The sequence below is a fragment of the Gorilla gorilla genome, chromosome 8 (assembly GCF_029281585.2).
Source record: "Gorilla gorilla gorilla isolate KB3781 chromosome 8, NHGRI_mGorGor1-v2.1_pri, whole genome shotgun sequence".
NCBI classification, from domain to species: domain Eukaryota; kingdom Metazoa; phylum Chordata; class Mammalia; order Primates; family Hominidae; genus Gorilla; species Gorilla gorilla.
The window spans coordinates 114,501,364-114,514,571 of record NC_073232.2 but is presented as its reverse complement, the minus strand read 5'-3'; the positions used below and the strand labels follow the sequence as shown (position 1 = coordinate 114,514,571).

Sequence of the window (13,208 nt, the reverse complement as noted above, 5' to 3'; positions counted from 1 at the left end):
ACACTGAGGGTCATGAGAGCAAGGGGCTAAACTGAGAGTTCAGAAAAGGCTTCCCAGAGAAAATAAGGCTTGAGTGGAACATTGGAGGAGTAGGAATTGACAATATAAAGATGGGTTACTTTCACAGGAAGGGCCAGAGGTGTGCAGGACACTACTAGGAAATTGGAGATGAAGACAAGGTCAGGTCCTGAAGGTCTTGTATGCCAGGCTAGGGAGCTTGACCTTTATCCTAAGGGCAATGGGAGTCACTGAACAGTCAAGACATGACTGCTCAGATTTGCCTTAGGGGCATATTGTGTGACTGGGCTTAGGCTCTTTTTTTTTTTTTTTTTTTTTGAGACAGAGTCTTGCTCTGTCGCCCAGTCTGAAGTGCAGTGGCGCGATCTCAGCTCACTGCAAGCTCCGCCTCCTGGGTTCACGCCATTCTTCTGCCTCAGCCTCCCCAGTAGCTGAGACTACAGGCACCCGCCACCACGCCTGGCTAATTTTTTGTATTTTTTAGTAGAGATGGGGTTTCACCGTGTTAGCCAGGATGGTTTCAATCTCCTGACTTTGTGATCCGCCCGCCTCGGCCTCCCAAAGTGCTGGGATTACAGGCATGAGCCACCGTGTCCGGCCTGGGCTTAGGCTCTTAGGAGCACCCAAGCAACATAGCCCAACTGGGAGAAGAGAAGGAGCCTGTTTCCTGGATATTGAGGCCTAAGTCAGAGAGGGCCAAAGTCACAGTCTGCCAGGATGTTCCTTGGTCATCTGTCCTGTCCCTTGCAAATTCCTAACCAGCAGGCACCAAGGCCACACCTTGCCCACAGGACTTAACCTGGTACCACCAGCGGGAAACCAGCCCTGCTGAAGGAGGGAGAGCACAGCCTAAGCAAGACAAGGGTACAGACTGAAAGGCAATCGGTCCGTGCCTCTGGAGTGCCCAGCCCAAGCCCTGAGATCCAGCAGGAACCTCCTCTTAATTGTTTTGCGCGGGGAGGGAGATGATAGTTACTCGTCCAAGTTCACTCAGTGATGGTGCAGTTCGTGGCAGCGTTGGAATACTACTTTGGTTTGTATCATTCCAAACCCTGCTGTCTCCACGAAGTCACCTTCCTTCGAGAAGAAGGGGGAAATGAAGAAGAGGAAAGATATGAGGAAAGAGGAGCAGAGAGAAAGAGAAATGAGTCTTTTAAAGTGGCAGAGGAAGGAGAATGGTAAACAGCAGGAGCGAAGCGGCTGAGGAGAAAGAAGAGGAAAGAAAGGCGAGACGTGGGAGGATTGGAACAGAGACAAAAGGGAGGAGAGACGGACAGCGACAAGTGGAGAAAATCGGCGAAACTTGAGTGGCAGAGAAGTCTGAGCGCTGAGACCCGGCGGCCCCGTGCGCCTTCCCACCTGGCGCCGATCCACTTTCCTCGGGGTAGCGGCCCAACCCACTTCGCTGCCAGCCGATCCCTTTTACCCGTGGCTACCGGGATCACTCTACTCTCGCCCATTTGGCTCTGCCTAAGCGTCCTAGCCGGAGCGCGGTCTCTGCCACGTGGGGAGGGGCGCGGCCGAGTTGCTGAAGAGCGCTTCTGATTGGCCAGAGGGCGGGGTTCGTGGCGTCTCGCCGGCCAGATCCCTCCCTTAAAGGCGGGGCCTGGAAATCCACAGCTGGAAAGGGCGGAGCCCCAGCACCGCAGCTGGAAAGGGGCGGGGCCTGACGCGCGCGGCTCGCCGCGGCGGGCTGGGGGCGCCCTGGTCTGCCATAAAGTGAATGGGCGCCGGCTGGGGGTGGCAGTACGCGGTGAGGCTCACTCCCTCCGAGAGTCCAGGAGCGCCCGAGCGGAGAGGCGGCCCGGGAGCAGGGGGGCGGCCCCCACTCCGGCCGGGTGCCCGGCCCCTGGCCCCTGCCTGCCCTCTAGATCGCCGCCGCAGCCGCCGCTACTGGGAGTCTGCCTGTTGCAGGACGCACTGTGAGTGTTTGACCATTCTAAGGACAGGGGCTCATGGGGCCGAGGAGCTATTGCTGGACCTTGGAATCCCTAAAACGAGACCTGGGGCAGCTGAACTCCGGTGCCTCGGGAACAGGTCGAGAATGGGAGGGCGGACTGCAGACCTGGGGCCAGGACTTGGGAAAAGGGAAACTCAGGGTAAGAACCAGGGGATAGGGAAGGGGGAGACTCAGAGGATCCGGAACGAAGCCGGAGACTTGAAACCAGGATAGGGGCTTCGCGAGGCAGGGAGTAGGGAGTCTGGAAACCATTACCAGAAAGCGCCCTGGAATCCCAGGGCACGGGGCAGGCGGCCAGGGAGCGAAAGGGGTTACAGAGGCCCTGGCCAGCGGGGGAGCTGGCGGGGCGGCCCCCAGTGTGGGGGCAGTTGGCGGCGCCCGATGCCCCTCGGCCTAGGCTCAGACTCCTGGGGCTGGGAGCCGGGGTGCGCCTGGTCGCACACGCTTCTCTTCCCAGCTGCTCCGCAGTTGGAATAGGAGCTGTGTTGCGAGAGCCCGGCCGCGACTGAGTCAGATGGCCGCTGTGCGGATCAGAGTGACCAGGCGGCGGGTATAGTGGATCTGGCTTGGGGTGTCTGGGCCCAGAAGGGTCCTGACTTGAGGCCGCCTCAGAATCGGACAGAATGTCCGCGGTGCATGGGGCTCGGAGCGGACAGAATGTCCGGGTAGCGAAGTGGGTCTCTCCGGAGCGGGCGTTGTGTCTGGCAGTGGCGGACAGAATGTCCCTGGCTGGGTGGCATGTCCATCTACCCAGCAGCGCCTGCCCAGCTGCTGCGTGTGCGATGGGGTCGGCTGCGGTGGGTCACCTCAAATCCCAGCTCACACTTTGCAAACTTGTTTCAGCTCCTTCGGGCTGCGAAGCTGTGAGCAGGGAGCGAGAGTAAAGGCTGCAGCCTGGCCTTGGGGTGAGGTGGGCTGGGACACAAGCCCCCTTCAATTCAGAATAGATCAGAGCATCACTCTGTACTTCCAGAATCCAAATTTGAGGGCAGAAGGCCAATGAGGAGCCTGCTAGTGGGAATCAAGACCAGGAAAGGAAGGAATAGGTGACAAAAGGCAATGGGAAAACAGGAAGGAGCTGGGTACAAGCCCCTGGCAGCCTCAGTTGCCCCCTAATTCCAATACAATTAACCAGACACCCTCCAGACTCCTTGCTGGAGTATCAGCCGACCAATGGCTCCTTCCCTACAGTGGGCAGGAGCCCAGGCCAGAAGAGAAAACTACAGCCCCATTAGCAAAGCAAACCCTGTGGTCCTGTTTCCCTTTTGCTTCCTCAGCCCTACCAGTCCCAACACCACCCTGGTGGCTGAGCAGAGGTGGGAAGGAGGCTCATGGAATCCAGACTCTGGAGTCCAACAGGGGGCTCTCTGGCCCTCTCAGTCTGGTTGGGAAGGATGTCTTGGCCCTACCTAACAGCCGGGTTTACTTTCCCTGCAGCTGGGATACAGCCCTGACTCTGCTGGGCCCATACAGTGACCATCCACCCTGACCCCAATTCTAACCACAGCTCAATTATTCTGAAGAGGACAGAACAGGGAGAACGAGTCCATATAAGTGAGCAAGATAGCCCAGCTGGGGACTGAGTTTTCACAAGGACAAGTGCAAGGCATTGTATTTAGCAATGAGTAATCTAAACAGTGGTTTCAACCTTTCTTACCCTTCACCTGTGAGTGACATACAATACGTATTCCCCACACTCCCATATCCATTCCTCAGTTCTAAAGTTTGCTTATTACTGGCTAGGAGTCTCAACTTTTGTTTTTCATTTGCCCTATTTTGATCAATATAAAGACACACCACAATTATCCCCATCACATTCTGATACACTTTTCAGGGGCTTGTGCTCCCATTGCTGTGCTCCCATAAAATCACTGAAATTATAGGTGAAATGAAGGGCTTTGTGTCAGGAAAGGAACAGGGAAAGCATTATAGATGGTTCCCTGAAGACTTTAGCTCAAAGTTGGCTTTTGCCAAAAAGGCCAAAGAGGTGGTATCATAATGAAGGTGATTGGAAACAAAAGACAGAACCTTTTCCCACCCTTGCATAAAGCCATGTAACTGAACGCATGCCTGGTCACTGGCTCTTAGGAAGAATGTCATGGGCCTAGAGTAGGGTCAGAGAATGATTGGCAGAATGGGGAGCCAGGGGTTGCTGGCGAGAGCAAATTTCAAAGTTTAGTCCTCTGGAAGGTGAGACAGGATGGAAATCTACAGCATAATAAAAGACCTAGATATGCAGAAGGATTGCTTGCTCCCCAAATCTTGAAACTGGAGATGAGGGGGCCTTTTAGAACTGGAGTGATGCAAGCTCAGGATGAATAGAAAAATGTTCTTTGGCACACAGTGGGCAGCATACTTCCAGAGCTCATTTCCAGAGAGATGGTAGAGGCAGGAAGTAGAAATGGAATCCTTCAGGGTTTGGAAGGATCAGCACATGTCAGAGTCACAAATGGCTACAGGGTGGAGGGAGTGAGGCATGGAAAGAGCAGAACTAGATGGTCTGAATCTCTTCAAACTGTGTAACCTTGCATCCTGCCTTCTTAGAGGTGTAATGGGGATAGGCACTCCAGCCATGCAGGGCAGTTGTGTGAGTTAAATGAAATTATGTCTGTGAAGGCCCTCTGCAAATGGAGGAGCATCATAGAAATAAGAAGCACTGCTATTATTATGCCCAAGCTGCAGAATCTTTGTTTGGAAAAGTGGGGCTGAGACTTAGAGCAGCCTAATCACATCCCTGATGCAGCCATAGGAGGGATCTTAATGACAGATGGGCCACCCTATCGCGGACTTCAGATGCTGGCCACTACCCCTGCCCCTGTCTGAGAACTCTGGGGAGCTCCCCAAATGCTCAGCCTGTCTACCAGGCCAAATATCTCTGCCTGCCTCCTGCTCAGGGATGGGAACATTGGCCCAGGACTCGGGTTCAGGACGGGAGGGCAAACGCAGCAGGCTAGAGCTGACTTGTGGTGACTGAAGGATGGGGCCAGTAGAATCTTTTCTTCTCCATTCACACTAAATGATGCCTCCTAGACTAACTTGAAGGATCCATTAGGTCCTGAGCTTTGGGGTGTCTAGGGTGTCCACGGCCACCGCCAGGGACTCATGAAAAGAATGATGGGGAGGAAAAGGAAAAGATCATCAGTGGGTTAAGAGTTGGGGGAAGACAGAGAGGAATAACTTTCAAAACTCTATCTCTCCTTTCCCATTGTCCTGCCCCGGGGCCTTTTTTACACCTTTCAGTTAATAGTTTCTCCTTTCCTATTTCTTCCCTGCCCAACCCTTTCTGCTCACCATGGTCAAATAAAGGTCACAAAGATGCTGTTTTTTGTCACACCCCTGGATACAAGCCTCCAGTGACCCCTACTGCTTGGTGCATTGCTTCTCATAGTGGGGTGAGGGGGGAGGAGGGCAGTACGGGAGTGGAGGAGGCATGACACACAGTCTAAACAGGGCCCATCTTCCTGGTGTGGTGATATCACTTGAAGATTGGGGGGTTTTATATTAAAAAAAGCTTTATTTTTATATTAAAATATTTTATATTCCATGACTAAAGTATGGAATAGAATGAAAAATTTGTTTGCATTTTTAACATAAAGCTGGCGACCTCAAAACAATTTCATACTAGTGGCAGCTGTTTCAGGTCATGCTTCTGTTTTCTAGTAGATGTTGTTTTTGACTGGTCTTAGGGTTTTTTTCTTTATTCAGGGCTGTTGCTCAGTGTGAATCTTAGGGGTTTTTGATGAAAAAGCTGGACATACTGTAGCCTAGACTTTGTCAAATCTGAACCACTGCCCCTTGTCCCCCATTGGAGGCCCCCTCGGTTTGACTCGTTTCTCTCTGCAGATCTCCCGTGGCCTACACTGAGACTCTGACTAACCTAGGCTCACCACTGCCCTCCCAGCCTGCCAGCTTATTCCCAACACTGCTGATTATTTAGAATGCCATACCCCTTCTCTGCCTCTTGAACTCCCAATTCAGTCACGTGCCTATATTCTCTGAGCTCCCAACACTTGGTACCACCTTCCATGGGCTTCCCTCTCTCTGATCTCCCACAGTCTGGGAGTCAGACCCATGCGGTCCATCTTTCCATCCTGTGCTCTGTTTGCCTCCCTACACTGCAGACTCCTACAAGATAGGGTCTCTGCCTTACTGTTCTTGGGATCCCTCTTAACACCTAATACTTGCTGAAGGAAGGAAGCACGGAAGAGCAGGAAGACTGTGGAGTCATTTCTCTGATCCCCGAATCGTCCCTTAATAACTTGAGTGCTTCAAATCTTTGCTGCAAATGTGTCTCGATTTGCTCCCATTTGCACACTGCAGTTCAGCAAACCATAGAGTCTGGGTGCTCAGCGTCCCTAATGAACATGCAGCCATGTCCACTTAAGGACCTCACTTCAGTTTCATGTTTATAAGATGAAAACATCACAACTCCAGCTCCTCTCATCTCCTCTCCATTTAGCCCCTGAAAGAGAAAGGTTTTCTCCTATTTGAGTTCCAGGTTATGCCTCCAGCCTCAGGCATTATTATTGCAACCGACTGTGGGCTCTCACTATGTCCCTGGTCTACCTCTCTGGCTTCAGGACTTAAGTGGGTCCACATGACAGCTGACTTATTGCCATGGGGTTGTGTCTCTTGGAAACCATGGCCTCCCCACTGTGGCCTCCCTGGCCTGGGATCTGCTCTCCACCTTCATATGTCCTGCATATTTCATTCTTGCTGCAGTCCATGACCAGGCTTCCTGTAATTCCAGCCTGTACTACAGAATCAGAGCATACCTGTAGGCCCTCTGTACTCCCTGGGCCTGGGATTGCCACCCTGATACCAGTGGGACTGGGCCACACATCCCTCACATCCCTAGCAGGGTGTGGCAAAAAGGCTAGGGGTGGGGCCGGCAGCCCCCTTCCAGAGCTGGACTCACCATCACTGTTATCTTCTGACTCTCTCTGTCCCTGCCTGGGCATTTCTTACTAGCATCAACCAATCCTGCGGCTTCCAGACCTACCGCTTGTTCTTCCCTATCCACTGAGTGAGGCGAAGTCCCTGGCCTCAGTCCCAACTCCCTAGCTTCCTGACCTCCAGCAGTTTGGGGGAGCTTAATCTTCAGCCAGCCTGTCTCCAGCTCAGACAACAGCTTGGCGCCCCCAGCCTTTGCCTGACCAGCCCACCCGGACGTGAGTCGGCTAGAGGTCTATGCCCCCACCCTTCCATCTCTCTATTGCCTGCCTGGCTTTACTGTTCTTTCCTTCTCTCTTCAGTTTCACGGTCAGGTCCCTTCTCAGCCGTGGCTCCTCTCTCTGCTGTTACTAGCCCATGCAAGAGCCTAAAGGCTTCATTCTTTCCTCTACCAGTCCCTTGTCCCCAAAGTGGCTCCCAGCTTGGGTTACTCTGCCCATTTTGCTGTTACCTTGTTGACTGGGTCGTCTATGCTCAGGACAGAGTGTTCACAGCATGTGTTGCCTATCTCTCAGCAATGCAGCGTACTCACCTTCATTCACCAGGGAAACACTTCACTGGAGGATACAGAGTCTGGGCAGATGACTCACTCAAGGAAGGGCAGACACAGGGATGAGATCTTAGCCACCACTCCACCCTCAGTGCCTAACTCAATGCCCAGCTCATAGAATGTGCTAAATAAACATTTGTTTAATGAGGGAGGAAAAAAAACTACTCAGGTAGAGTTTTATCCCTACTCATATTTACATGTTTATGTTTTTATCTAAACCTTATAACAACACTGAAGGCAAGTAGGGAAGGGATCATGAACTTCCTTTCGGAGATGAAGAAATGTGCTCAGAGAGGTAAAGTAACTCGCCGAGGACACACAGCTAGTAAGTTGTACAGCCAGAACATGAATCTAGATCTGCTGACTCTAAACCTAATTTCTTTGGGTTATACCAGATGACTTTCCTGAGAGGGGCCTGGGCACTTTCTGCCCCTCCTCCCCACCCCATCCTCTAGCTCCAGCATTCTCATGCCTTCTCCTCACTCAGCAGCATCCAGTGCAAAACACTCCCCTGGCCCCTTGGCCTGCTCCTCCCCCACGCAGAGTCCTTAGCTCCTGGGACTGAGAGCTGAGGTTCAGAGGGGCCAGGGAGGCGGTGGGGGGGGGGGGGGGCATGGGGGAAGGGTAATAATGGCTAGCTCCAAAACAGCCCCGGCAGCTGTCCCTGTCACAGAGAGGAGACTGTGTGACGGTACGTTGTCTGTCTGCCTGGATGTGGCAGCGCATGTGTGGGAGAGTGTGTGTTTGTGTGCCCCTAGCTCCAAGTCCAAGTGCTTATTATGTCTGAGTGGGGGCCTGTGTGTGTCTGCACATGTGTCTGTCTGTCTCTGGGAACACGCAGCCTGAACTCGGCTTTCTGGCCTCGGCTTTTCCTCGCCCATATCCCTTCTCACCCTGCCTCCCTCTGCTGAAATAAAGTGAAAGCAAGACGCAGGTATGGAATGCCGGGGACAGGGTAATTTGGAAAACTGCAAGTCCGGAGCCAAAGCTGACTGGAAGGCTAGGTGGCAAGGGTGGGACTGCTTTTCCCACAGGTAAACCCCTCTCTGGGTTTTTTCCCAGCTCCATGTTGCTTCCATGGCCTCTGGAAAAGTCAGGGGGATGATTTGCATTTCAAGGCCATCTTGGGTATGAAGTAAGGGGTATGAAGTAAGGGGAGACTTCAGGGCACCCCTTTTTCCAACTCTCAGTTCTAACCCTTCCTCCCTCATCTTCCCAACCAAGGCTACCATAGTTCCTTCTCAGGGACATCTCCCTTCCATCAGAGCATTGTTGGCCAAAGTTTTCCAGCTCCAAACCCCCTGACCTGACCCGACCTGGAAGGGGAACTAAGCTGAGCACACCTCCAGTTCTGGCCTGACTATTCTCCTGTCCTGGGTTCCCTTCAGCCCTGTCTCTTCACACCCAGTAAAAGGTCCAAGATCTAGACCCCTCTGCCTGTGGAAAGAGCAGGGACTCTTTCTCAACCTCCTGCCTTGACCTCGGTTCCACTCCCAACCTGGCTTGAGAGGTGGGGTGGGGAGTGGGGGCACAGCTGTGATCTCTGAGCTGTTGAAGGGGACATTACCATGTGCAAATACAGGCCGCTGCCCATCTGCACCTCCCTGAGAAAGGCTCCTAATAAATCCAGAGCAGCCAAGTGACACACATCTCAATCTAGGCTAATCCACCACATTAATGCCATCCTGTGCAGCCTGCATTAAGCCCCTGTTAATGGGGAAGGGGTGAGAGAGGCAGAGAGGCCCTTCCCACTCAGCTCTCTACCCCTTCCCTCTGTCCCTAGCCTCCTGTTCTCCTCCAACCAAAAGGCACCCAGAGTCTTGAGCCCCAGTATTGCCCATTTCCCTTCCTCCCAGCAGAGGGGTCCTGGGAGAGCAGGCAGAAAAGGGGACCCTGTGGGGGAAACTTGGAGAAGGACCCTGGGAGGCTCCTGGGCAATGTGAGGCTAGGTTTGGGAAAGGAAGTATGAGTAGGAAGGTGGTCTAATGAAGCTCCTGCCTATGGCCTGGAGCAGGCTTGGTAGAGGCTGTCCATGAGTGGAGCAGTCACTGGTGGGATGCAGTGTGTGTCGGTGCAGGCATGAGACCAGGCCCGGCCCAAGCACCCAGTGGTTTTTATACTTGTGTTTGATCTTGTTACCTTCTTTCAAATGAAATCTCTTCAGAAATGATAAGCAAAACAGGCCGGGCATGGTGGCTCACACTTGTAATTCCAGCACTTTGGGAGGCCGAGGCAGGCAGATCACCTGAGATCAGGAGTTCGAGACCAGCCTAGCCAACATGGTGAAACCCCGTCTCTACTAAAAATACAAAAATTAGCCGGGCGTGGTGGCACGTGCCTGTAGTCCCAGCTACATGGGAGGCTGAGGCAGGAGAATAGCTTGAACCCTGGAGGTGGAGGTTGCAGTGAGCCGAGATCATACCACTGCACTCCAGCCTGGGCAACAAAGCGAGACTCCATCTCAAAAAAAAAAAAAAAAAAAAAAAAGAAGGAAAAAAAAAAAGAAAGAAGTCGTAAACGAAACAGACCAAAGGAGCGCTGCCCTAGCTGAAGCCGACCCAAGCAAGGCCAGGCTAGAACCGCAGCTGAGTCCCTGAGCGAATCTCGAGGGAAGGCCCCAGAAGCACAGTGTGAGAAAACAAGCGTTCTGAGTTGACTGGATCAGAAAAATAAAATAATAATAAAAGAAAATAAAAAGCAAACAAAGAAAAAGCATTAGGAGTCTCACAGACCTAGTTCAGATCTCAATGCCACTGCTTACAAGCTCTGTGAGCCTCATCAAGTTCCTTCAAGTTACGGTTTCCTCAGCAGAAAAAGGATGATCATACTTGACGTATTCTTGTGAGGGGAGAGAGAATGAGGTAAAGGCTCACAGTAAGTACACATTATTCTTAAGGGAGAAATATCAGGTCTGGTTCAAAATACAATCTGTCCTAAGGAGAATGGGTAACAGACATCTGGTCTGTGTCTCAGGTATGATTGGCTGAGGACCATGTATGAGTATAGGGGGATACTAAGCATTCAGGTGAGAAGGATTTTAAGTTTTTGCAGATGTAGTATAGGGTATGTAGTGTGCTATAGTGTAGATTTTGTTGTTGTTGTTTTTTGAGACAGCATCTTGCTCTGTCACCCAGGCTGGAGTGCAGTAGCACCATCTCGGCTCGCTGCAACCTCCGCCTCCCAGGTTCAAGCGATTCTCCTGCCTCAGCCTCCCGAGTAGCTGAGATTACAGGCACATGCCACCCCGCCCAGCAATTTTTGTATTTTTAGTAGGGACGGGATTTTACCATGTTGGCCAGGCTGGTCTCGAACTCCTGACCTCAGGTGATCCACCCGCCTTGGCCTCCCAAAGTGTTGGGATTACAGGCGTGAGCCACTGCGCCCGGCCTATAGTCTACATTTTTATTAATTCAATAAATATTGAACCCCAACTGTATACCTGGCACAGTTCTAGTTCCCAGCAGTAAACGAACGACGTCTAGTTTATATATCTATGCAGAGAACCTCTCAGTATGCACCTCTGCGTCCTTAGGATGCTATTTCCCGATTCTATCCTAAGGAGCCCCACGCAGCCCCAGCTTTACGGCTGGGGTTGAGAAAGGCGCCAGGGAATTTACGGGTAAACGCTGCTGGGACCTAGCTAAACCGGAGATTTTACCCCCATTACCCTGGTCTGTGTCTTCTCTTGCCTCCAGAGCCCTCCCTCCATGGAGTTCGGCCTGCTCAGCGAGGCAGAGGCCCGGAGCCCTGCCCTGTCGCTGTCAGACGCTGGCACTCCGCACCCCCAGCTCCCAGAGCACGGCTGCAAGGGCCAGGAGCACAGCGGTAAGCGCGCCCCCTTCCGGGGGTGCAGGAGATAACAGCTTCATCCCCAGTGCGGGTGGGACCCCGGCTGGGCAGCCCCTGTGGGAGCCAGCGGGTGGCTTAGGAAGTCCCCAAGCCGGAGAATATGCGCTGGCTTGGGCGCTCTGTGACCTGCCCCCACCCTGGCCCCCAGACTCAGAAAAGGCCTCGGCTTCGCTGCCCGGCGGCTCCCCAGAGGACGGTTCGCTGAAAAAGAAGCAGCGGCGGCAGCGCACGCACTTCACCAGCCAGCAGCTACAGGAGCTAGAGGCGACCTTCCAGAGGAACCGCTACCCCGACATGAGCACGCGCGAGGAGATCGCCGTGTGGACCAACCTCACCGAGGCCCGCGTGCGGGTATGCTCTCCAGACCCGCGACTCGCACCCGCGCGGGCCCTCCGCGCTCAGCCTGCGACCCGGCGGCCAGCGGTTCCACCCCACCTGCCCCCTCCCTCGGACCCCGGACCCTGGACCCTGGCTCCCGGCCGCAGCCCCACGCGGTCTCTTGCCCGCCAACCTCTAGCCTCTGCTCCCACTGCTCCCTACTACTCGGACCGCGCGCTTCTTCGGCCCTGACACCGTCTCTCCTTCTCCTCACCACCCCTCCTCAACCCCATCCTACTGTCCCGCCAGATCCTGGCGCCGATGACTCGGTCCTGCCGCCCGCGCCTTCTGTTCTCCGACCCCGGACTCCGTGCGCTCCTTCCCTCCCACCCCGTCTCTAGCCACCTCATCTCGTTTATTGACCGCAGGGCCCCGGCTGGAAGCCCCGTCGGGGTGGCCCGCCCTCCAGCCGCTGGGACCCGGCCCCGGGCCCTGACCGCCTTTCTCCCGTGCCCGCAGGTGTGGTTCAAGAACCGGCGCGCCAAATGGCGGAAGCGCGAACGCAGCCAGCAGGCCGAGCTATGCAAAGGCAGCTTCGCGGCGCCGCTCGGGGGGCTGGTGCCGCCCTACGAGGAGGTGTACCCCGGCTACTCGTACGGCAACTGGCCGCCCAAGGCGCTTGCCCCGCCGCTCGCCGCCAAGACCTTTCCATTCGCCTTCAACTCGGTCAACGTGGGGCCTCTGGCTTCGCAGCCCGTCTTCTCGCCACCCAGCTCCATCGCCGCCTCCATGGTGCCCTCCGCCGCGGCTGCCCCGGGCACCGTGCCAGGGCCTGGGGCCCTGCAGGGCCTGGGCGGGGGCCCCCCCGGGCTGGCTCCGGCCGCCGTGTCCTCCGGGGCCGTGTCCTGCCCTTATGCCTCGGCCGCCGCCGCCGCCGCGGCTGCCGCCTCTTCCCCCTACGTCTATCGGGACCCGTGTAACTCGAGCCTGGCCAGCCTGCGGCTCAAAGCCAAACAGCACGCCTCCTTCAGCTACCCCGCTGTGCACGGGCCGCCCCCGGCAGCCAACCTTAGCCCGTGCCAGTACGCCGTGGAAAGGCCCGTATGAGCGGCCCCGCCCGTAGATCATCCCCGAGGGCGGGGGCAACGATTCACAGCCTCCGCGGACTGGGGTCATTTTGACTGGCTTGCTCCCGCCCCAGGGTCTGAAAGGGGTGTTTGGGCAGCTGGGGGACACCGGCTCAGGAGAGGGCCTTCCCCTCCCAGCCCTGAGGGGTGGACTAGGCCCTACACACAGACCGCGCCCCTGGGACTAAAGCCAGGAACAGGGACCAGCTCCCCGGGGGCCAACTCACCCTTGGCCCATCCCGCCTTCTCCAGGCTTCCCCTCCCTCGTTTTCAAAGATAAATGAAATAAACGTGCGCGGACTGTCGAAGGCGTGATGATTCAGAGTTGCGGTTGAGTCCTCTTCCCTTCATCCTCCCCCACTGTCTACAGGCGAGCTGGATGTACAGGAACGAAGTGAGGGTCCAGGCTTCTAGGGATTCAGTCCCACTCACC

At 54.9% G+C, this 13,208-nt stretch overlaps 2 protein-coding genes across 6 annotated transcripts in view; one reads left to right on the top strand and one right to left on the bottom strand.

Moving 5' to 3' along the window:
• GBF1 (golgi brefeldin A resistant guanine nucleotide exchange factor 1) overlaps positions 1-13,074 on the bottom strand; it is a 152,181-nt gene extending 139,107 nt beyond the window's left edge. For 2 of the 4 annotated variants that reach the window (XM_055352807.2, XM_055352810.2), the window contains exon 1: positions 12,353-12,456. In XM_055352807.2, coding sequence (XP_055208782.1) covers positions 12,353-12,360 — 8 coding nt within the window. In that variant the 5' untranslated portion in view covers positions 12,361-12,456. Of the gene's footprint in view, positions 1-12,352; positions 12,457-13,002 lie in introns of those variants that run through there. The other 2 variants (XM_055352806.1, XM_063709766.1) reach the window with 2 other exon arrangements.
• Positions 8,204-13,098, top strand: PITX3 (paired like homeodomain 3). Of its 2 annotated transcripts, XM_055352818.2 has the most exons (4): positions 8,204-8,415; positions 11,177-11,306; positions 11,479-11,681; positions 12,168-13,098. In XM_055352818.2, the coding sequence occupies exons 2-4, from the start codon at positions 11,189-11,191 to the stop codon at positions 12,753-12,755; spliced, it is 909 nt and encodes a 302-aa protein (XP_055208793.1). In that variant the 5' UTR covers positions 8,204-8,415; positions 11,177-11,188; the 3' UTR covers positions 12,756-13,098. The 2 variants fall into 2 exon arrangements, with proteins under 2 accessions (XP_055208793.1, XP_063565838.1); XM_063709768.1 differs by lacking the exon at positions 8,204-8,415 and having other exon boundaries at positions 11,029-11,306.
• Positions 13,099-13,208: the final 110 nt, after the last annotated feature.